The 25,047-nt window shown below is 38.7% G+C and overlaps 1 protein-coding gene across 1 annotated transcript in view; it reads right to left on the reverse strand.

Annotated features, from left to right (window-relative positions):
* The window catches only part of LOC136858449 (chromatin assembly factor 1 subunit A-B), a 123,205-nt gene that overhangs the window by 74,750 nt on the left and 23,408 nt on the right, over positions 1-25,047 (reverse strand). The window contains exons 4-5 of the mRNA XM_067137999.2: positions 21,806-21,903; positions 8,245-8,319 (exon numbers count right to left, since the gene is read on the reverse strand). Of these exons, the coding sequence (XP_066994100.2) occupies positions 8,245-8,319; positions 21,806-21,903 (173 nt within the window). The remainder of the gene's footprint in view (positions 1-8,244; positions 8,320-21,805; positions 21,904-25,047) is intronic.

Genomic DNA, 25,047 nt, shown 5'->3' on the forward strand with positions numbered 1-25,047 from the left:
AAGATTATCCATATTTTAGTTTCATAATTTTACATCTCAATGTTTAAAAAATTCCTGTAAGTTACTGACAATTTAAATTATATTCAAATAAGAAACTTTATACTAATACACTTATGACTACGGAATTTTTAAATCACTCAATAGCACATGGCACTCACAAAAATTTAAACAAATTTTGAAAAAGAATTAAAACTACTTAAATCTCATCTACACTAATATGCTGGCCTGAAAATCCTGTTGGAATGATCCTCTTCAGGTTTATTACTTTGCACAAACCAACTTCTCCAGGACCTGGTAATCCCTCATTGTTTATCAGATGAAAGAATCGCAACAAAAGAGAGAACCTATGCTTAGTGAACATTTTACCAAACCATAGGCTCGCCAGAGAAGATAGTGTACTTGAATATGATGCAATGGTTGGCTTGTTTTTACTATCTCCATGCTGAGGATGCATGCAAGAAAGCCTTTAATTTCTGCAGTAGAAATTCTAGTCCCGTTCTTTAGAAGAGTAGGCACACTTGTCTTACTAGAAATAATTTGCTGGGCATAACTGTTTGATTCTGTGACCATGAGGGAAAGAATGAAATCTCTGAAAAACAGGTAACAATATTCTACTGGAGGGGAATCAGGTGGTGACATGTGCTTTGGTCCAGGTAATTCTTGATATTGAAATGGATGTGAGAGAGGTTGTTCAGGTGACAGAACCTCCCTGTATTCATCATTCATTTCATCATCTTCACTGTCAGATATGGCATGAGCAGTTGTAGGCCTAATTATCGAAGCAATGTCATCAATGTCTGCATAGTCAGAGTCACTTTGGGCAATAAAATCTGTATCACTACCTAGTTCATCTAAATAATCTAATATCTCAGTATCATTTAGCGATGAAATTGGCCCAGCCATTGGAAATGTGCACAAAAAATAAATAAACACTTGGAGTGAGACAATAACTACACTTCACTACAAAACAATGAATAAAACTTAGAAAAATTAACAGAATCGCACAGAAAACTAAATAAACTTAACAGAAACAAAATCACTCTGCTAATTTTGAATTATGTAGCAAAACAGAGACAGTTATTCCTACCGCCAACATATAAACATACACGGTGTGTGTTTGACTCAAACAAATTATTTCCTATGTCTTAAAGCATTATCTGTTGACTAAATTATGAACTAAAATCTGAAGATGCTGTAGATGTATCATGCTGTAGCCTGAGCAACATTTCACGCCTACAGTAGCTATGTAAGTTGATGCCAATGGATCCGCGTATTAAGTGTATGAGGCTTAATACTTATGTGGCAGATAGGATTTAGCTCGCACGTGAGCACTGTGATGGAGTTATGTATTGAATAGGAGGACACATTAAAGTTTCCTCTATAAATCTTTGTAATCTTTTCTCTAGTAAATGCATATATTTCAACCATATCTGGAAAGAAAGAAAATGAAATGAAATAATGAAACTAGTGCTTGAAAAACCCAGGGGTATCAAATTACGTGCAAGTGCAATATTTGAAGGAGAAAACTCTGATGCATTTTTGAAGAAGATCTAGCTTGATTCAAATACAAACTCAACATCTGTTGATGAGAAGAAACGTTTCTTGATGTTTCGCAATGTGCTGTCTGAAAAACGACGATCCTTTACACCAAAGAACCTGGAGATGACTTTTTTGATATACTGCAAAGCGAACTGAGGTACAGTTTCCAAATTCCAATTTCTGTAACCCTAGTGTGGTTAACCCAAATATGGTTCAGTTATACTAATTTCAGTTTCTTTCCCCAGGATGTCAATTGCGGGTTCACTGAATTCATTCTAGGTAGAAAAAATATTTCACATTCTAAATTCTGCGAGTACTTTTTTAACAAACATGGAATTCCTTTTTTAAATTACTATATGTTAATTTAAAAATATCTGAAAGAAGAAATATTTCACTCATATTTTGTATGATTCATAGCACCAGAACTTTGCATTTTCAAACATTGTATTTCTTCATTAAGTATGTACTTAAAACTAAAATTATGAATGAATTTGAATCATATTTTTACATCCCTTTTACCATTTTTTATGCCCTTTTATTGAATATTTATAGGTCTGTTTTTAGGCAATTTATAAGTCTTCAACTTTCAAACCCTAGTCATTGCTTTGGAGAAAAATACCCCACTGGGTGAAAGAAATGCTTACACTTGCGTTCTTATGCTGAGCCCCAAATTTCTAAACCAATAGTAGGTTTTATCCTGCCTCTGTTCGATGGTATGTGAATAATAATGATATTATAGGCTTTACGTTCCAGTAACTACTTTTACGTTTTTCGGAGATGTGAAGGTGCCAGAATTTTGTTCTGCAAGAGTTCTGTTACATTCCAAAAATCTGCCGACCCGAGGCCGACATATTTGACCCTCGTTAACTATAACCGGACATACCAATCCTGACCTATGGTTATGAAATATGGACCATGAGAAGTGTCAGGAGAATCCAGGCAGCATGATCGGTAAAACACGGAGGGACAGAGTCCGTAATGAGGAAATCCGCAAGCATGCTCAAGTTGTAAGACTGCAGAACAGAATAACATCATAGCAACTAAGATGCTATGGACTATGCGACGCATGGAGGATGCATAGGGCATTGGCACTGCTGGTGGCTTCAAGTAGCCTATGCAGTGGCCTCCACTAGCCATGCGCCTTTGTGGGTGTGCTAAGCACCAACTGATTAGCCCAACTTAGCACATAGGGGCGAAACACAGCCAAACAAGAATGAGTTAGCTGGAAAATTTATAATGTCTAATAATGGACCATTAAATTGGTATTAGATAACAGATTACCAAAACAAATGTATGATCTAAAACTGAAAGACAAAAGACCAAGAGGGCGACCAAGACTCAGCTACAAGGACATGGTGAAGACTGACATTGAACAGCGAGGACATACTTTGGAAAAGCATAGAAGAAGGAGAGAAGTTCAGAGACCAACACTGGTGGAGAAGCCTCATTCGCCGAACCAGTGCTTAAAATGGAATGACGTGGGGTGTGTATGTACGTATCTATGTATTGTACCGGTTACAAGTAATTTTTTTACGATCAATTATGTTTCATTATCATGCAAGACATTCACTGCAAGATTGGTTTGTTTATGCTCGGCGAGGCGAGCTGGCTTGAAACAGCTACAGCTGTGTGAGTGACGTGGATGGAGGAGCAAGATAGGCCACCTGCCAGACACGCCATGTGTAGCCCGGCCTGGACTGTTCCAGAAAGAACACCACACCTTCTCGAATATTCGACTTGAAAAGGTTCAAAACTTCTATAAGAATAATCGTATCAACTCGAGAAATACGTCATTTTTTAAGAGAATCACATAAACGTCTCTAATTATAAATCTCAAGCAAATCCATCAAGGGATTCTCGAGATATTCAACTTCAAAGATATCATGCTACCTGATGACTTAGGAGCCCAAACCGAATATAAGACGAGCTTGCTAGACCCAAAACAGTCAGTCACAGCTGGGAGTCCAGTCTGGCTCACCAGGCTGCATCAGTACTGTCCGTCAAAGTGATGACCAAATCTCTCTTTAAATTATACAAAGTCTTCATAGTGGACTTAGATTCTATCAGTCGAGTTGAACTTAGAATCTGTGTGCATGTTGAAACTCTAATTGAGACAAGTCTTACAGTGGACTTAGGTGCTAACAGTCTAGTTGAACTTAGAAGCTGTGTGCATACAGAAACTTCGAGATGTGACATACCTTTCCATGTTACCATTGTGGAACTTGGTCTCTGAACAAGTATTATTCATTTCTAAGTGACACATTACTGCGATGTATTATTAACTGCGATATTCTCTTAAAACTCAGTCAGCATAATTTCTTTATTAAATAGGAGTGTTCATGAAAGTGTTCACAAACTTTCTCACTACAGTAGAACCTCCATTATACGTCCCCAGAAACTAAATTTTCCCGTATTCTCCGTTCAAATTACGTGGTCCCGCGAGCATCCTAATTAAATCACACTGTAAAAATCCCGTATTATCCGCTCCTCAAAGAAAAGATTTCCCAGATCAACCGTCCAGAAATTTCAGTCCCATCAACGCTAAATCCTCGATCACGCATTTTTCAAGAAACTGTATCTCACGAAAGGACGGCTACGGCATACTTACGAATTATGGTGTTAACGTCCCGTCATTACGATAATTAGAGGAAGTACCTACAGTACTGGAAAAGCGATCGGCGGTGCACTTGTATAAGGGATTATTTTAGCATCACATTCGGGTGGTATTGTTTAGAGAATCCTCGGAAATCATAAAGCAGAGAGTGGCCACAACAATTGGAAGGAGACGGGGAGCATTTCGACAGCTCTACTTGAAGACGGAACGAGTTTCGTCAAATGTTCGTACTTGCAAAACGTCTACATTATGTCCAGGGGTAGATGTTTGTATTTTTTACTTTTTTCAATTGTATCGCCGAACAGGTTTCCGGCACTTCACTCAGGGCATTATATAGTCACTGGGCTTTCAGGCAGAAATCGCAACTGCTCCTTCTTAACACAAATTTAGTATTTTAATATCATCGTATACGATTATGTTATCGAGACCATAACAGATGTTGCACCTCACATACATAAAGCCATGTGAGGTTTTGGGATGGCCTATTACTGTTTTGGTCCTAATAAAAGACTAGGAATTTCATGTTTTTTTGTTAAAATGTTATAAAAACCGCAGTCGTTTTATTTGCGCACATTACATTTAAAAAGTTTCTAGCATTTCGCACTCGCATCGACTTGTAGAGCGAGCGTGTTTTCCAGCTGAGCTCAAGGTCACGAATAACCGTAATTTCTGAAGTTTTGATGACATTTTTTCTCTTTCCAATTTGATTGTGATTAGTGACGAGCAGAATTGAATATAAACCATTCGAGAATTTTCGAGAATCAATATTTACATTCGAAACCATATTCTTGAGTTCAACATAACCTTTAAAAGTCGATGTAGGCCTAACTTACGCGGAACACGATTTCCATCAACTGACTACGAACTGTATACCACCGGTGACCAAATTAAAATGGAAGATTAAAAAAAGGGATTTCGCAATTATGTTGGGCGCTTTTGTATTTAATGTGCTTTATTTTATTAGATTAGAGAATTAAAAACTACCTGTGGTCGACTGGTGTTTGGCTTGGTGTTACCGGTATTAGATTTTTCGAAGTTCGGCTGATCAAGGTTGTTGATGGTTATGAATTTCATGTTTTTGGTCCGTATTGAACTGAGAATAATATATAAGTAATAATAATAATAACGTAAATGTATTGAAAAGGTGGAAACATTTACGTTATTATTATTATTACTTATATATTATGATCAAGGTTGGTTAACTAAAAGAAGTTTTCACGGGAAACTTACGAAGTTTCTCCGGTAAAGCTGAATGTAAAGTTTTGAGATTTTTAAGTCGCGTACCGGTAATTAATGTTTGAAGCCAACCCTGCGATCTAACTTGTCTGCCTCTCACCTGGAGGGCACGGGTTCAATTCCCGGCCAGGTCATGCATTTTTACCTGCATATGAGGGCTGATTCCAGGTTCACTCATTCTACGATTACCTTTAATTGAGAATCTATCAAATGGTGAGATGGGGACCTCGGTCTACAGAGCCAGGAATAACAGCGGAGAGGATTCGTCACACTGACCAAGTGTAACCTCGTAATCTGCAGGCTTTCGGAATGAGCAGCGGTCACCTGGTAGGTGAAGGGTCCATTGGGACTGCAGTTTGGTTTGGTTCAGGAGTGTTTATAAAATTATAACAATACATATTTCATTTTTGTGAAATTTAGCCAAATTGTTGATGGTTGATTCGTTCCCGGATTTTCCGTTTTCCCGTGTTGTACGATTTTTTTTTCACAGTCCCTCCAAAAACGGAGAATCGAGGTTCCACTGTAATATAAATGCAAGTGATTGCCTATTATAAAAGATATACTCGTGTGCTGTGACACAAGTAATTCATTCTGAACCATAATCAATTCAAACTGTGTTAATGTACAACTGTACTTGCTAACTTTCTTATTTTCTCAATTTATGAGTTGAAGTGAATGCTATCCAATTCAAACTGATCTACCTTTTGAACTGTGCATTATTTCTTCTTCGAAGTGTTTAATAACTAGTATGTTACTGACAGCAGTGTCTTTGGATAAACTCTTGAGCAGTCGCATATTTATTTAAGTGTCAAGTGCGACCATATTTAGTGGAAAGCCATCACGAACTGTGCCTAGTGTGTGAACAGTTTTCAGTTTCATTATTTCTATTATCCTATTTCCATGAACTGTGATTTATATCTTCATCTTTAATGAACATTTAAATTCCATCTACGAGGATGGTTTGAAAAGTTCTTGGAATCACCACTAGATGTCAGTGCTAGAGCAACAAGGTTCCCACGCAATAATCACACATCTTTTGTGAGTGAACACGTGGCGTGTCAGTGCTCTAGCTGCAGGAGTGTGGTAGTGACGACTCTTTGTTGTTGTTCCCGCGTAGTGATTTGTGACAATGGAAAAAACAGATTCGAGCAGTGATTAAATACTTTGTAAAGAAAGGTATGAAAGCAAAGGAAATTCATGCCGACTTTCAGAACACACTGGGGGACTCTGCTGCTTCAATTTTAACTGTTGCCAAGTAGACCACCGGGTTTAAATTTTGGTCGGTACAGCTTGGATGATGATCCGCGTAGTGGACGGCCAAAAAGTGTTACAACCCCAGAATTTATCACAAAAGTGCATAAAATGGTCCTGGAGGATCATTGACTGAAAGTGTGGAAGATTGCTGAAGCTGTACAGATGTCTTCTGAACGGGTATATTATATTTTAACTGAAGAATTGGGTATGAAAAAATTATCCGCAAGATGGGTGCCGCGGCTCTTGACATTGGACAATAAATGCACCAAATTGGAAATGTCCGAACAAAGTCTGGCCCATCTGCAGTGCAACCAACAAGATTTTTTGTGCCGGTTTGTGACTACAGATGAAACTTGGGTCCACTACCCCCCTCCCTTTTTTTTTTTTTTTTTTTGCTAGTTGCTTGACGTTGCACCGACACAGATAGGTCTTATGGTGACGATACTATACCCCAGAGACAAAACAGCAGTCAAAGCAGTGGAAACATGATTCACCACCACCAAAGAAAGCAAAGGCAGTGTGTTCGGCCGGAAAGGTCATGGCCTCAGTTTTCTGGGATGCAAAAGGCATTCTGCTGATAGATTATCTTCCTACTGGCCAAACAATTACGGGGCAATACTATGCAAACATCCTAGACCAACTACAGGAAAAGGTACGTGAAACAAGGCCTGGTTTGGCAAGGAAAAAGGTCATCTTTCATCAGGACAACGCTCCGCCGCACACAAGTGTTATTGCCATGGCAAAACTTCATGAACTGGGGTATGAATTGTTGCCACATCCACCTTATTCACCTGATTTGGCACCATCAGACTTTCATCTATTCCCCAAGCTGAAAATTTTCCTCGGTGGACGGAGATTTTCTACAAGGGAAGAACTGACAGCCGAATTGGAGAGGTATTTTGCAGGCCTGGAGGAATCTCACTTTCGAGATGGGATCAAGGCATTGGAACATCGCTGGACCAAATGCATTAGTCTACAGGGAGACTATGTTGAAAAATAAAAGCAGTTCCACCGAGGTAAGATAATTCTAGTACCTCTCGAGAACTTTTCAAACCACCTACGTACAAGGGACTAGTAAAGTTCGATTGCATATCACGACCATATTAAATTAAACAGTGGTTTCAAACAAATGTGTCGGGGGACTGTGCAATTGTGGACACTTGTGTGAGTAAAGTGATGAGTGATTACCCCGCAACATCGTCGGAGAACATCAGAGACCGCCCAGAATTTCAGATGTTCGAGTTCGATCCCATGCCAAGCCGACCTGGGTGTTCTGGCTTCATTTCACTGCAATGCGAGCAGCCTGCAGAATGAGATCCAGTCCAGTTCAGCATGGTAACCTGGGAGTACGGGTTATCTGATACGTGATGTTGAAGACAGCAAATATCTACAGTAAGGTGATGTACACGTCAACATGCATTTATCGGCGTAAAACTTTATTCCTTAGAAAATTTTCAAGTTTTCTTGTAGACAGGACCCTTCCTCCTGTACCAAGCCCTGGCTATAATTTATCTGAAACTACCCTGAGAGATACTTCATGCAAACTTAAAATAATTGATAAAGTCAGCTTATATTGACTGGTACAGTATGTATGTACTTACTCCAACTCAGCTGCTTTCTTCTTTTCTTTTTCTTCCTTCTCTTTCTTTTTCTGCTCACTTTTTAATCTCTGTGCCCTAAAATTCAACATTGAAATGTTAAAATTCTCAATCCAATGTTCAACACAATATTCATAACAAGTAAAAGAACACTACGAATGAAATAAAGAATCAGGAAAAAGACTAGCGAACAGAATGTGGAAGTATGAGAGTTCTAAGAGAGATTTAAATGGACCACCTATGACACAAGAGAAAAGTGAAGGGTACACAGATTATGATCAAAAATTTTGAATCTTCAAGAATTTATACTGCACATCCTAGGAGCAGAGGAAACAATCCAATTAATAATAATCAAAGAATATAGATGGCTATCATGGTTATTAAAAACAAGCAACCATTCTTATTACACACAAACTTTTGCTACATGCTCACAATCATTCCTCGAGTCCAATTTGATCTTGAATTGGGTCGTGAGTCGTCGATGTCCACCTCTGCCGGTCTATCCACCACTCTTCATAAAAGACATCTTGAAAGTTTGTCACTCTCTTCAAGTCTTGTTCAGTTTGTTCTTTTCATTGTTTCCTGGGTCTACCTTAAGGTCTTTTAACTCTAACCTCCAGTTGAAGCAATGACTTTGAGATCCTCATTCCTCCCATTCTTCTCGCATGCCCATACCACCTCAGTCTTAACTGTTCTACTCTCTCTTCCACTCTGCATACACCTAAGGGGTCTCATATTACCACATCTATTCAGCCCTGTCTTGCCTAGGCCAGTATATTTCTTAGGGATCTTATCTCACTTTTATTTTCCTCTATGTTGTTACTCAAGTTTCAGCTCCATCTGTCAAGACCGGTAGAGGGTAGTTTTTGTACTCCACTCTCCACTCTGGTAAAACTCTCCAGCTCATTGCACTCTTCTGCTTATCTTCTGCGTTATTCTTCCATCTTCCAATATCACACCCCCAAGGTACTGAAATGGTCTTACTAACTCTATTGGTTAGGGGGAGCCTGCCTGAGGTGGTAAAGGTGTGCTCGGTTTGTCTAAAAGGACGCAAGTTTGATTCCCAGTCAGGAAGTCATAAAATTTAAGAAACAATATTTCTACTCCTGGAGGTGCACACGGCTCATAGGTTCACTCAGCCTATACAAAAAATTAGTACCAGGTTAATTCCTGGGGGCAAAGGCAGCCGGGCGTAGAGCTAACCACCCTGCCCCCCTAGTGCCAAGGTTATGTATAGTGGAAGCCTTTACCTTCCACCCTTCCGAGGGCTTTCATGGCTTGTATGGGCTAAAAAAATTCATGCAAATCCACCTTTTCTGTACTCTGCATTAGGCCTAAATTCTGAAACCAATTTAGATTCCCTTTGCATTCAAACAGAGCATCCTCCCTCTTCATCTGCCTTTATCTGCAAATAGATGGATAACATTGCTTTTCGCTTCTAGTGGTTCCCCCAGAACTGTTACACCTCTTCCATTCCTTGATTCTCTTGTAAGAACAGTAGTTTTGCTCTTTTTCTTGTCAATTTTCAATTCCCATTCTTCAATCACTTCATTCCATATGTTAACCTCTTCTTGAACTTCTTTACTTTTGCCTAACAGCACAATGGCATCAGCAAATAATCAAACTTCAGGTTATGCAGAGAATTTTAAGCTATTGCTACAGCCAATAGCAACTGCTGTGACCTAGCTTTTGCAACAGAAAAAGTAATTGTGAATTTTATTCATAATCTTTGAAGCTTTTGTAACAATTCTGCAATTTCTGGAGCATACATAATGACAACTAAAGCATATGCCCTGCTTTTTATAATATCAAATCATTACGAATGTGTGCAAAACAGCAAAAGTAGTTAACTGAGGGACTTAAAATAAAATTTTGATATAAATCACTTCATAACTATCTACTATCCATGTAAGTTAGGAAGTGGTCACCAACCATACAAATACAACTACTGCAGAAATATTTTAGATCCAACAATAAAATCACATGAACACACTTCATATTCAAGTACTGTACACCGTACTTAATCTATGAGGGCTGTAAATGAAGTAGTTGCAACATAGTCCAAACACTCTCAGGAGATCGGGCATGCACAAATAGGATATGAGAGCGGTCAGGTGGCATTGTTGTCGATGTGCAGTGTGCGTGTGACATGCATCCAGTTGGGAGTGTTGTTGCTGTGTGGCGTTGAAGTGAAGAGGGTCAATTTCACTGTTCCAAAGCATGTTTTCAAAAGGTGATCAGCGTTCGTGGATTAAAATTGAGGTTGCCCATGGCAAAAACGCATCAGAATGTTATCAAGGATTAAATGAAGCCTGGGGAGAGAATTCATTACTGTATACGACAGTTGCACAATAAGTCAAGGCGTTCTGTGCGGGTCGGAAGGAGACTGCAGATTTGTGCCGCACAGGTTGACCGCCCATTCCTCAAGATCAGATTGACATCGTGAGTGGTCTGATATTTGTAGACCATCGATAGACTGCCTGGAAATATCCTTAGGGGTTGGTCTCAGTCATCAAACGGTGTGGCACATACTGGTGAAATGTCCTAACATGAGGAAAACTTTGTCCCATTGGGTTCCACATCAACTCACCAACGTACAGAAATGGCACTGGTATGCAGTGGCTGGCATCTACCTGGACAGATACTACAATGAAGGAGACGCATTTCAGCAGCGTATTGATGCCACTGAAGAGACATGGGCATGAGCCTGAGTTAAAGCGTCAATCAAATAAATGGCAACATCCAGGTTCGCAGTGTCCACAGAAATTTTGACAGGAACCCAGTAGGGTGAAGCTTATGCTAATAGTATGGCATACGACTATGAGGGTGTTATTCTTATGCATGCTGTGCCTGAGAAACAAACCATCAACAGTGACTACTATTACCAATTTCTGGAGCGAGATCTGCATCCGGCTATGCGATGCAAACGTCCACGTTTATTGTGAGAAGATTGCCATATCGTGTTGCATGACTAGGCATGTTGTCATGTCACAAACAATGTCAAGCTCTTATATCAATGGTGGCACAAGGAGGTCTTGAAACACCCTCCATACCAGATATGAATCTTTCTGTCTTGGCCACGTTTCCGAAGGAACCCCTCCGAGGCTGCCGATTTCCTGATGTATCATCTGTACTCCACGCAGAGGGTCTCTCCATCACTGTCATCAACAGAGAATGCCTTACCAACATTCTGCAACGGCTTCCCAACACTTGGCAAAAGGTAATAAGACCGAGTGCTCTCCCCAGAAATTTTCATCAGCCGAGTGGCAGAAGTGAGTAGCCAGGTAGGGATTACAACATAAAAAATAAAAATGAAGAAATATGGACAGAAGGTCCTGAGAAACTTCAGGAATTTTCAAACCACTTAAATCACCAACATCCTTCAATTAAACTCACTAGGGAGATGGAGTCGGATGGATGCCTTCCTTTCTTCGATGTTCTAGTGAGAAAGAAACTGGACAGCTCCTTAGGACATACCAACCATCGTAAGCCTACGCACACAAATCACTATCTCCATGAAGATTCTCACCACACTCACGACACTTGCCACAAGAGCAACACGAAATTGTGATCCATCAAATATCCAGGAGGACATAGGACACACCCAAAGTCACGTTCAAGGGTAATGGTTACAACGACGCACAGATTCATAGAGCCCTGCATCCCAGAGGGACAACTAAGCGAAGCTCACAGAAAGAAAAGGTGAAGAGAACTGTCTTCCTGCCTTACATCCCCAAGACCACAGACTGAATTGCTAAGGTCCTCTGCAAAACACAATATAAAAAATGTTCTTAGCCCCATTACCAAAACTGTTCACAGTGTAGGTAAAAGCAAGGACAAATTGTCCCCACTATCACACCTTGGGGTGTACAAAATTCCCTGTACTTGGCCATACATTTCGGTCCATTGGGACTCGCATCAAGGAACACCAAAGAAATATCCATCTCAACCAGTCAGACAAATAAGCAATAGCTGAGCACGCCCTATCGTCGGGTCATAATGTCTTGTTCCAAGATATTCGAGCTCTTACCCACACTAGACACTACACGTCCAGGATTGTATGTGAAGCTATGGAAATACGTAGAAATCCTAACAATTTCAACAAGGACACTGGCTATCAATTAAGTAATACGTGGATGCCAACCATTAATGATTTATGTAGGTAGTTCCCTTCACTGTCCTTTCGCTATTGTTATTTAGTTTTGGTGTTTGCAGATCCTTATGTTCCTCATCACCAGATATTTCATTCCAGGATTTTGTCAGAGTCATACTTTCATATGTGTGTCAACCAGTTATACCCCCTCCCAGACCGATTCTGATGGTGCTGCCAACTTCCGCTTCGAATGCTAGCGCCATAACGTATACAGAGAGCCATCTGGTGACGAATGAACGCAACATTTACACTTCAATTACTAACGTCTAAACTCAAACTTTCTACAATGGATAAGTCTTCCTCGTGAACAGTCGAGATTTTCTTATGAAGACACGGAGCAGCGTTCTCAGCGAAACAGAGTTTCATCTTGTTTATTCTTGATACGACATAAGCCCATATCATGTCTAAAGTACAGGCCATGAAAGCATCAAAGTTAACACAAGAAATTTCAATTTATTTCCCTATGGGCATTATCAATAATATCAGAGAGGAAAACATTAACTGCAAAATTGAACTACCGTATTTACGCGAATAATTACCGCCACCGAATAATCAACGCACTCTAACTTAGGTAGGCTTATTTTGAAAAGAAAAAAAAATTCCAACTTTGACGCAAAAAAAAACCGCATCCCAATTTTGTGCTTCGAATTTTTGAAAAATGTGCGGGTATTATTCGCGTAAATACCCGTATTATTCGCGTAAATATGGGTATTTACGCGAATAATACCTGCCACCGAATAATCCTGCACCCTAAATTTAGGAAGGCAGATTTTGAAGAGAAAAAAAGCCAACATTGACGCAAATAAAACTCGCACCCCAATTTCGTGCCCCAAATTTTTTAAAAAAATGTGGGGGTATTATTCGCGTAAATACGGTATTTCAGTGTTATCAAGAACAAGACATGATGGAGTATTTTGAACTTCTAGTGTTCTAATGCTCCTTCATAATCATTTGTTTGGTGTAAATTCGAGAATGATAGATTGTATCGTTTCAAGAAGGGTAATCAGAACTGATATATTGCCGATAGTTTCATTACACAGCAAGTTAAAGTACTGGAGTCTATCTTGAACAGTAACAGAGCGGCTGCTGATGAACAGCTGTTATCTTGTGGCACGAATCGTTTGGGTGACTACTATTCTCATTCAAACTGGGAACTACATTCACCTCCTGGTACATAGCTAGCGAGCGTATATCGTAGTACACAATTCTATATATTTTATAAAAAATGTGCACAAATTGTGCATTATCATTGAAGCCAGTGTATTACAGTAGAAGTCCGCTATAGCGAGTACGGCATATAACGATAACTCCGTTATAACAAAAACTGTTGTCCGCCCCTTCAAATTTCCTATATTAAACTGTGTATTATCCTTCGGTTACAGCGAGAACCCTATCATTGACGCATCCGTTATTACGAGCGATTATGCGAGCTCGATTTTTCCGTTGCCGATATTTATGTACCTAGTCACTATACTGCATGCGATCGATCATCTTCGGTACCGTATCGTTTCCTCGCTATGCCCACCAGCGAGCTCTATATTTTCTCGCATCCGTTAAATTATGGAAAGGCTATTATCATGTAAATTTATAGCGAGAATATTATAATTTCTCTGCTTCCGCTTGAAGTATGTTTTCATCATACATATAGTACACGTAAGTTAGGATATATGACGCTATTTGAATAACAAAACTGAAACGTTTGCCACAAAATGCGATCGATCATCTTCGGTAAAGTATAGTTTTCGCGCTATGTGCATTTGCGAGCTCTCTCGTCAACATTCAAAGACGATATTGGAGTCGATTAGTAATATCCGTCGACTGCTGTTCTCAAAAGAAAATTCGAAATGAAAGAGGACAAGACGTTTTCGTAATAAATGCATAAATAACGTGGCCGATAGCAGTTGTTAACTCGTTTAAAATAAAGTCTGAAGTAAACGATCTCTTAATTTTAATGGTATACCATAGACTGAAATTAAGTAAGAAAGTGATACACCTCAAGATATGGCAGGGTACTATCACTGATTTCAGAGGATAGTTTATATTTTCTCGAGCCTAGTTAAATTTCGAAAAGCTATTCCCGTGTCAATTTTTAGCGAGGAGGTTATTTCTCTACATGCGTTTCAAATAGGTTTCCATGATACATATACGGTAAGGTTAGGTGATGCAGTTTGAAAAAGAAAACTGAAATGTTTGCCATAGAAGCCTCTGGAGTGATACCGTATTTCTTCGAATCCAAAACGATGTACTTTTCTCAGAATCTCGTGTGAACAATCAAATGGTCATTTTGCATTTCCGGCCTGATAGTAATGAACACCACTGGCAACTACCGCAGTAACTACGCTATTTCTTTTCACCCCCCTTCCCCCCCGCACGCGCACACATACACAAAACTCGTTGACAATAAACGACCGCCTCTTTATCACAGGCCTACATCACTAGCCATGGCGAACGGTCATACAGTTCTTATGTGTAACGTCACTGGATCTTGGAAAATAGTGAAGATAGAATGACATTCTATTATCCTCTACAAAAAAGGTTTCTCAAATCTGCAGAATGGCATCAAAACATGCGAGCCTTCGAATTCTTAGAAAGGCCACAGCTATCAGTGGCAGAGTTATAACACGTCTGCTGTACCTGACGCTTAGTAAAAGACGGCAGGAATATTTTCGTGATGGATCGTCGTATTGTAAAGTTACGTGGAACAGGTATTGCCGGCAAATTTTCAATGGGTTCTCATCGATGTTATGATGCCAATTATAAGTTAATGGCTATTAAACACTCGGAAATGTATAACAATTGTGCAGCCGCAAAAAAATACGGCATGCGCCTAATTAAAGCCCACATTCGGCGTTACCGTGAAGACAAAGATAGCTAAAAAATGCGTACTGCACAAAAAATGCATTCAGTGGTCCGCAACAAGGATGCTTTAAAGAAGTTGAAGATGAAATTGTGAGGTATGTGCACAAAAATGCATGGGCGGAATTGCCATGCTGCAACCCAATAAAGTTGTTCATTGACTTTCAAAGTCCGCGATTAAGACCTATACATCGCTAGCCGCTGAAGTTGGCCGAATCTGGCAAGCAAGACGTGCATGTAGTGGCAGCCAGTTATATCTGATGCTGAGCGAAAGTAACAGTTTTATAGTAACCAAGAATATTTTCCTGGTGGATCGTCGTATTGTAGAGTCGCGTGGAATGTGTATTACTGGTAAATTTTCAACGAGTTCCCTTCGATATTATGATGCCAATTTTAAGTTAATGGTTATTAAACCCGCTGAAATAAAGCATAATTGTACAGCCGCAAAAATACAGCATAACTAAAGCCAATGTTCAGCGTCTAAGAGTCTAAAAATGAGTACTATATAAGAAAAGATAATCATATAATTTTACAAAGCACTTTTTAAGCCTGATTAATTTTTATTGAAGGAAAAAGTGGGAGTCGTCTTGGATTCGGAGAAATTGCTCAGAATTTAAAAATTGGTATTTCTGAATCGGTCATGTCCACAGTAACAAGGAAATGCACTTTTCACTTTTCCGAAATTTCTGTCTGTCTGTCTGTATGTATGTACACACATCACTAGAAAACGGCTAAAGAGAATTTAATAAAAATCGGTATGCAAAGTCGGGGAATAAGTCACTACAATCTAAAACATACATAATTTTATTCACGCTGATAGAAATAATAGTTTAGGGGAAGGCCTAAAACTTAATTTTCAAATATGTTATGAGTGGTCCTATTTCAATAAAAATTGGTATGCAAAGTTGGAGAGAGTGGGTTTGAATCCCACTCTCGGCAGCCCTGAAGATGATTTTACGTTGTTTCCCATTTTCACACCAGGCATATGCTGGGGCTGTACCTTAATCAAGGCCACGGCCGCTTCCTTCCAACTCCTAGGCCTTTCCTATCCCATCGCCACCATAAGACCTCTCTGCGTCGCTGTGACGTAAAGCCACTAGAAAAAAACATGAAATTGTAGTTATGGGGAAGGTGCCTAAAATTTAATTTTTAAATACCTATGTTTTTCGTCCTATTGAAAAGTACTACATAACAAAAGTTACAGAGAATACAATTTCCGATCATTTATGTTTTATTCAGTTTTACCGTACCGACTATGATGAGTGGTATTTCAGATTCGGAAGAAAACTAAATGTGAAGGCCTACACTATCAGAAGCGCATTACTTTGATCAACAATAACATTACATTGACTATTGTTTGTTGTGATGTTATTTGTTTCTTATGCTGCCTCTCAACTCCGATAGATGGGATTACTGCTGCGTACCGAGTATACCAGCCTGACTGAATATTGGCATGAAATAGCCAGGGAGTTGGAAAACTTTCTTCTTTAGCATGCCATTCCTCTGGTCCATACATTTTCTGATACAGATGGTACGTAACACACTGGTTCTTCATAGTATTCCAGTTATTCGATCCCTACTCTGACGCGCTGTTTTGAATGAGCAGTGTGCATACTTGAAGGCAGAGGCTGACTTAGTAGTAGTAGTAGTAGTAGTAGTAGTAGTAGTAGTAGTAGTAGTATGGCTTGGTCTAGAATAACAATTTAGGCATATTCCAAGTTATAGCACCACAATCTATATATATAAGAGTTTTGTCTGTACATTGCTCAGAATTTAAAAAGGATGGTATTTCTGTATCAGTCATGCCCACAGTAACAAGGAAATGCACTTTTTACTTTTCCGTAATTTCTGTCTGTCTGTCTGTATGTATGTACACGCATCAGGAGGAAACGACTTAAGAGAATTTAATGGAAATCAGTATACAAAGTCGGGGAATAAGTCACTACAATCTAGGCCATAAATAATGTTATTCACGCTGACTGAAATGGTAGCTTACGGGAAGGCCTAAAATTTAATTCTCAAATATTTAAGTTATTAGTGGTCATATCTTAATGAAAATCGGTATACAAAGTCAGGGAATAAGTCGCTATAATCCAGGCCATAAATAATTTTACTCACGCTGAGTGGAATGGTAGTTTAGGGGAAGGCCTAAAATTTAATTCTCAAATATTTGTTATTAATAGTCTCATCTTAACGAAAATCGGTAGGGGAAGTCGAGGAATAAGTCGCTACAATCTAGGCCGTAAATAATTGTACTCACGCTGAGAAAAATTATAGTTTAGGGGAGGGCCTACAATGGAATTCTCAAATATTTATGTTATTAGTGGTCCTGTCTTAATAAAAATTGGTATGCAAAGTCAAGGAATAAGTCGCTATAATCTAGGCCATAAATAATGTTTAGTTATGTAGTATTATATTTCCGACCATGTATGTATTATACATTGTTACCATAGCAGCTATGATCAGAGATATTCATGAATTTGGATTTTTGTTACTAAGTCCTTATCAACGCCGTGTCACGAGAAAATGGGTAAACAGGATTTAATGAAAGTCGGTATGTAAAGTCAGAGAATAAGGAATTACAGTCTACGCTATAAATAATTTTATAAGACGCCGTAATATCACAGAGTCGAAAGAAAACTAAATGTGAAGGCCTACTATATAGAAAGGTCATAAAATTGATCAACAATAACATTACATTGACCATTGTTAGTTGTGATGTGCTTTGTTTTCTGTTGCCACTCATCTAGTCCAGCTCCACGGCTAAATGGTTAGCGTGCTGGCCTTTGGTCACAGGGGTCCCGGGTTCGATTCCCAGCAGGGTCGGTAATTTTAACCGTCATTGGTTAATTTCGCTGGCACGGGGTCTTGGTGTATGTGTAATCTTCATCATCATTTCATCCTCACCACGACGCGCAGGTCGCCTACGGGTGTCAAATTGAAAGAGATGCACCTGGCGAGCCGAACTTGTCCTCGGACACTCCCAGCATTAAAAAAAAGCCATACGCCATTTCATTTCCGATAGATAGGGCTACTGCTGCGTACCGAGTTTTTTTTTTTAATTTGCCTTATGTCGCACCGATACAGTTAGGTCTCATGGCGACGATGGGATAGGAAAGGGCTATGAATGTGAAGGAAGCAGCCTTGGCAGCATTTGCCAGGTGTGAAAATGGGAACCCACGGAATAACATCTTCAGGGCTGCCGAGAGTGGGGGTTCGAATCCACTATCTCCTGGATACAAGCTCACAGCTGCACGCCCCTAACCACACAGCCGAATCGCCCTGTCATACAAGTGTAACAGTCTGCCTAAATATTGGCGAGAAGTAGCTGTGGAATTAGGTAACTTTCTTGTTTAGCATGCCATTCCTCTGTATCATAAATTTCCCGATACTACTGGCATGTAACACACTGGTTCATCATAGCATTCGAGCTATCAGTCCCTACTCTGAGGCACCGATTGGAATGAGAAGTGTGCATATTTAACGGAATATTGGCAGAGGAGTGTTTACGGCTGCCTGTAGCCTGGTATTTGCAGCTCTGGAACTTTGTACTGTTAGATCGGCACCGTAGTACTGTTCGTTAAAAGTGAGAAAATGTGTAGTTTTTCATTTGATCGAGTATTTTATGTGATAACATTGTTTTTAATCGCTACATTCCTACTGACGTTTTTGTAATGACCTATGTTGACTTCAGTTAGGAAAACCACAAATCATTTTCTCTGAGAATCCCGTTGCGAAGCACGGGTACATCAGCCAGTTCAGAAAAAAGTTTTGCAGGTAGTTTTGACTTTATGCTGGCGCAACTATAATCAACCGTGTGGTAACTGTTTATTACACGGCATTGCAAAATTAGGTTTAAAAGGACAAAGATAGCCTTTTCTGCAGCGGACAGAGTTAAAAGAATATATGAAACATTTATCATTTATTATGGAATTCTTATATCCAAACACAGTGAAACCTCGTTAGTGCGTTCCTCATTAACACGTTTTTCCGAATAGCATGTCGTAAATTCGAAGTACCGATTCTCATCATTCATCCATAAGCACATTTAACAGTTTACCTGCTATTTTGTTTTTCTACTTCGTGTTTTATTAATTTTATATGTTTTAAATGCACTTAACGTACAGACCTGATCGCTTTCCAACATAAAACACCACTTTTTAAATTTTAAATCAACAAACCATTAAAAAAAACCACTTTCTAACACCTCTATCTATAGCAAATAATAATACAAAATTAGTCAAGTGTAGGATACCCAGAAAGTGCTGCCCAACAGCAGAGTTAATATGTTAGATGGTATACCACACTCCTTCACTCTCTCCTTACTTATGCAACCATTCCTAACTCTAATCCTCCTTTTCCTGGTATATCATCATGAGTCCTTACCATTTCTTCCCATTTTTGAAGGTATATACCTGTTTTTTACACTCCTCAACAATTGCTTTAAACCCATCCCATAGGCTGTTTACATTTTTTATGTACCATTTTCCATTGATTATAATTGTTTTTTTAAATTTTCCCCATGGCTCTCTTATCAACCATATGATATTGCCTAATTGTCCTACTTTTACAACATTCCTTTCTACCCCATTTATTTTTATTTTTAACTGCAACAAAAAAGAGCTTCATGATCACTTATACCACCTATCACTTCAGTTTCTCTACAGAGCTAATCTGGTCTTATCAGCATAACATCTAGTATATTTTTCCCTCTAGTTGGTTCTATCACTTTCTGATTCAGCTGTCCTTCCCAGATTAGCTTATTCACCACCTATTGGTCATGCTTTCTGTTGTTCACATTCACTTCCCAGTTAACATTTGGTAACTTCAGATCACCCAATACAATAAGGCTCCTTTTTGTGTCGTTCTCCACATAGATGATTATTTTATCAAATAATTTTACATCAGCACCAGCTCTGCCAGGTCTGTACACCCAAAAACAACAAGATGACTATTATCTTGACAGATTCTTACAGCTAGAATTTCATGTTCATCTTTTTTGTAGCTTACAAATTCTTCTTTCACCAGTATTAATACTTCCCCTCCTATCGTTTCTAACCTGTCTCTATAATAAACACTCCAGTTCCATGAGAAAATTTCTGCATCCGTGACATCACGTCTCAGCCATAATTCAGTTCTTATTACAATATCTGATAAATATATATAGCCGGCTCCGCAGTGTAGGAGGTAGCATGCTTGCCTCTTATATAGAGGCCCCAGGTTCAATTCCCAGCCAGGTCAGGAATTTTTACCCGGATTTAAGGGATGGTTCGAGGTCCACTCAGCCTATGTAATTACAATTGAAGAGCTATCTGACGGTGAGATGGCGGCCCCGGTCTAGAAAGCCAAGAGTAACAGCCGAGAGGATCCATTGCGCTGACCACACGACACCTTATGAGGTGATTATGATCTGCAGGCCCTCAGGCCGAGCAGCGGTTGCTTGGTAGGCCATGGCCCTTCGGGACTGCAGCGCCATGGGGTTTGGTTTTTTTGGGCTTTTTGGTAAATATATATCTCTCAAATTACGTAATTATATTCCTTTGTTTACAATACTTTTACAGTTTTAACACTAACAATTATACGTCATCCTGACTTAACTTCAGGCTTCCTATATCGTCATCACCACTCCCTAGTCCACCCTATTTTCCTGAATGTACCCCTCTATAACTCTTCTAAACAAAACCCTAACTTTTATGTACCATTGTGGTTCAAGTGAAGGCCATCTGAACATAGATCCCTATCTCTTATGTACCCATTAAGATCTACAAATCTCACTCCCAATTTCCCACGCATCCAAACCATAGTCTCTTTTAAATGAGACCTCCGCAGACACTCCCAAAACTCATTATACAGTTGCCTAAATGGAAGGTGGCCGTCTTCCTCAAGATGACGACAATGCACTGATCGTAACTATACCACAGCATGTCAGAGACTTTATCAATGCCAGAGTAGGCCACATACAGTACTACGGTAGAGTGAAGAACGGACAATATTTGCCTAAAAAAATTAATTGTAACCTTTTCATTACTACTGTTTATCTGCATTAGATATTATTATTTATTAATTAATACATCGCAATTGGGAAATATCCCAGTGGCAATGATCACTTACAGCAGTGTGATAGTAAAGTTCAAACAATTACCCAACAACTACAAGAGTACAACAAACAATTCCATGGGAAAAAAAATATTACAAGAAATTCTAACATTCTAAATCCAGCATCATCACATACAAATTCACACACAACCTAAGTACTTCCAGTCCTAAACACTGGAAACACTTGAGTCTGTAAAGTTTACATCTCCAGGTTGTGTGTCACTGTGACACAATAAACAACATTCTGTAATTTCATTGTTGCATTGGGTCCTTGATATTACAAATCCCTTTTGCAGTGAATATAATAAATTTGTCCACAATGTCTCACAGTTGTTTCTACTTGATACCATAGGAAATGGTTCCTCAGGTTCCAGATCACAAACAACCAGTACATCTAAGTAAGGTACAGTAGAATCTCAAAATAATATGTTTCTATCATCAAAATACAGAAAAACTTACTCTAATTCAGCTAACTTTTTCTTCTCCTTTTCTTCTACTTTCTTTAGCTTCTCTCTCTGCTTTTCTTCTCTCTCTTCAGCTTTCTTCTTTTCCCGCTCCTAGGCAGAAAATTATACTTCAGAAACTTGTTTACAAATAATGCAATTATCAGTGAATTCAGATAAACACTAGTAATTCCATAACTAATTGCCCACAAATTTTATTAAAGAGGTACAGATTTAAAAAGACTGATAATTGACCTTCAACCATTATACACTAAGTTAGCATTCTGTAACATTTAGGTTCTTCCAGTCTATCTGTCAAAACTAATTTATGATTAAATAAAATTTAGAAAATTCCTGAAAATGAAAACATTTAACAACAGATTATACCTGAAAACGAAGCAACTCAATTAAAACAGAATAAAATGTTTCATTCTTGAAAGACATCAGATTCTATCAAATCACACTTTTTTTTTTTAAATTATGAATTGATTAGTACTGCTTAAGTAAAGAACTGTGTCCACTCTTCTAATAATTGCTGAACTTATATTAATGAAGTAGTACTCATGTGATTCTCCCCTCACTGGTCCATCTAGGAGTGTGATGTTGCAAAATACACTGTCACAGACATTGCACCAGTTGTCTAGTTTACTGTAACTTTCTGTTCTGTCACATCCCGGTGACATCAGCCTCTCTAGAGCTGTAATGAAAGCCTATTATTATTATTACTATTATTTTTTTTTTACAATTTGCTAAACATTGCACCGACAGATAGGTCTTATGGCGACGTTAGGATAGGAAAGGGCTAGGAGGGGGCCTTAATTAAGGCCTGGAGTGAACTATTACAGTATTATAATCATAATTTAAATTGTTTTTGAATGCTAAGGGGATGTTTAATGAGAATTAGTGAATTAATAAATTACATCATTCTAACCGAGTTTCAATTGTTGCTCTTTCTTGATACGAGATTTAGATTATTATAGTGAAAATTGGGAAATATTTTAGACGTGTGTGATCGTCGAGGTATTTGTTACGTCATGCTCTCATGACATCTGCTTACATACGATTGTAATAGCATTCCATTATTATTATTATTTAGCCAGCCCCGAGGTATAGGTGTAGAGTATCTACCTCTTACCCAGAGGTCCTGAGTTCGATTCCCAGTCGGGCCAGGGATTTTTACTGGATCTTAGAGCTGGTGTGAGGTTCACTCAGCATACATAATTACAATTAATTGAGGAGTTAACTGACAGCGAGATGATGGTCCCAGTCTAGAAAACCAGAGAGGATTTATTATGCCGACGATACGATACCTTGTAACCTACATGCCATCGGGCTGAGCAGCGGTCGCTTGTTAGCCCAAGGCCCTTTGAAGCTGTTGTGCCATGAATTAATAATTATATATAAAATATTATATATCATAATAATTATTATTATTATATTTTAAACTGTTTTGGAAATATTTTATGGGATATTTAATTAGTATTAGTGAATTAAATTATGTAATTTTTAATGGTGGTTTGAAATGTTGTCTTTTATTGATACAGTATATTATTTAATTAAGTAGAGTGAAGAGGGGTGAATCTTTTAGGTGTGTGTAATCGTTGAGGTTATTCTGGTTGGATTTGGTTGTGATGTGAATTTCTATCGACTCCTTTACGTTGAAAGATTTTTATTATTTTCGATCTATACTGATGTCTGAAGAGGTAGCTGTTGTCATATGTGTTTGCAGAATGCTTAGTTTCTGTTCTGTCTAACTGTGTTTTTGTGTTCTTTGTACCTGGTGTAGCTAAACGACAAGCATGGAAGCTCTGTTGAGCTCAGACCTGCCCTCCTCCAGCCATTCCATGCAATTTATGTGGATGTATGTTTCATGCCAAAATTGAGCTAATAAGTCATATCAACCAATCACAAAGCAATGCGAGTGTGAAAACGTAAACTGCTGCATTATATGTATACTGAGGTATGAGTTTCAGCTGATGATGACATGGTGGTGGCCTTTTATTTGGAGGCTACAAGCAATACCAGACAAGTAGAATTTATGTAAGAATTATTGACCAGAGTGCTACAAAGGAACATTAACACGCTCACTGCTGATGACGCTTATAAGCCTAATTATGTACTTTGTCTAACCTATTATTTTTTGAAAGATGCTTAAACACTTCGATAGCTTTGCCCTCACGGGAATTGAAATTATAGCTTCTTATTATTATTATTATTCTTTCTTTCTTCGTTATGTCTAAGGAGCACGAGTGAACTTATTTAGCTGATGCTGTCCTTTCCTTCTCCCAAAATCTCCATCTTCTCATTGTGGCTTCCCTTGTTTGATCTTCTTACCAGGTTTTATTGGTGGTAGTGCTTGGATTGTCTGCAAAGCAGTGACTGTCAACTAATTTTCTGAACTAAGATCAGTTTAATACAATGTCATCTGTGATTCCTATTTCCTGAAGATCTTTTCCAGCTTCCAGCGGCTAGTTGTTTTTTTTTTTTTTATACTTTCAATGATAAGGCAAGGTTCAGAATTCTTTTGGTCAATTCCTGATTACTCATTCTGAGAAAAAATGAAAACCTACAACCTGTTTTCCAGTCTTTGACCAGGTCAGGGATGTAATGAATGAACCAGATATATAGGCTATTATTACAATTGGGTCGCCACTCCCAAGGTGATTTATTAATGACTGAAAAATGCTATGAAATGATAATGGACAGTGTGCTGGAATGAAAGATGACAGGGAAAACCGGAGTACCCGGAGGAAAACCTGTCTCGCCTCCGCATTGTCCAGCACAAATCTCACATGGAGTGACCGGTATCCAGCAGTGAGAAGCCAATGCGCTGCCGTCTGAGCCATGGAGGCACCTCATTCTCGGGATATGTGCACAAAATTTCAAATGTCTTTTCCTAAATATGTTTGAGATTTTCTTGTGAGTGTTTGTACAGGTCATGAGATTTCCTAATTGTCCAGATTCCCTACTGTATAAACTAATCCAAACATTTTCCTTAAGATTTCTTGCATTTCTGTTATTTATTACTTCTATTTTCTATTATAATTATTATTATATATATTATTGTGACAATAGTACAGCCTCTCCTTCAGTTTGAATTCCTGTTTATCAACAGTCAGTAGTGCAATCTAACTAAAACTCTTTGAACTCTACCATGTCAACATCTTCACAAGATGTCTCCATAGTTGATTCTAAGTTCCACCTAGTGTATGGAAGTGTAATAGGGATTTATAGAACTAGTACCGATAGAGCACATTG

The sequence above is a fragment of the Anabrus simplex genome, chromosome 1 (genome assembly GCF_040414725.1).
Source record: "Anabrus simplex isolate iqAnaSimp1 chromosome 1, ASM4041472v1, whole genome shotgun sequence".
NCBI classification, from domain to species: domain Eukaryota; kingdom Metazoa; phylum Arthropoda; class Insecta; order Orthoptera; family Tettigoniidae; genus Anabrus; species Anabrus simplex.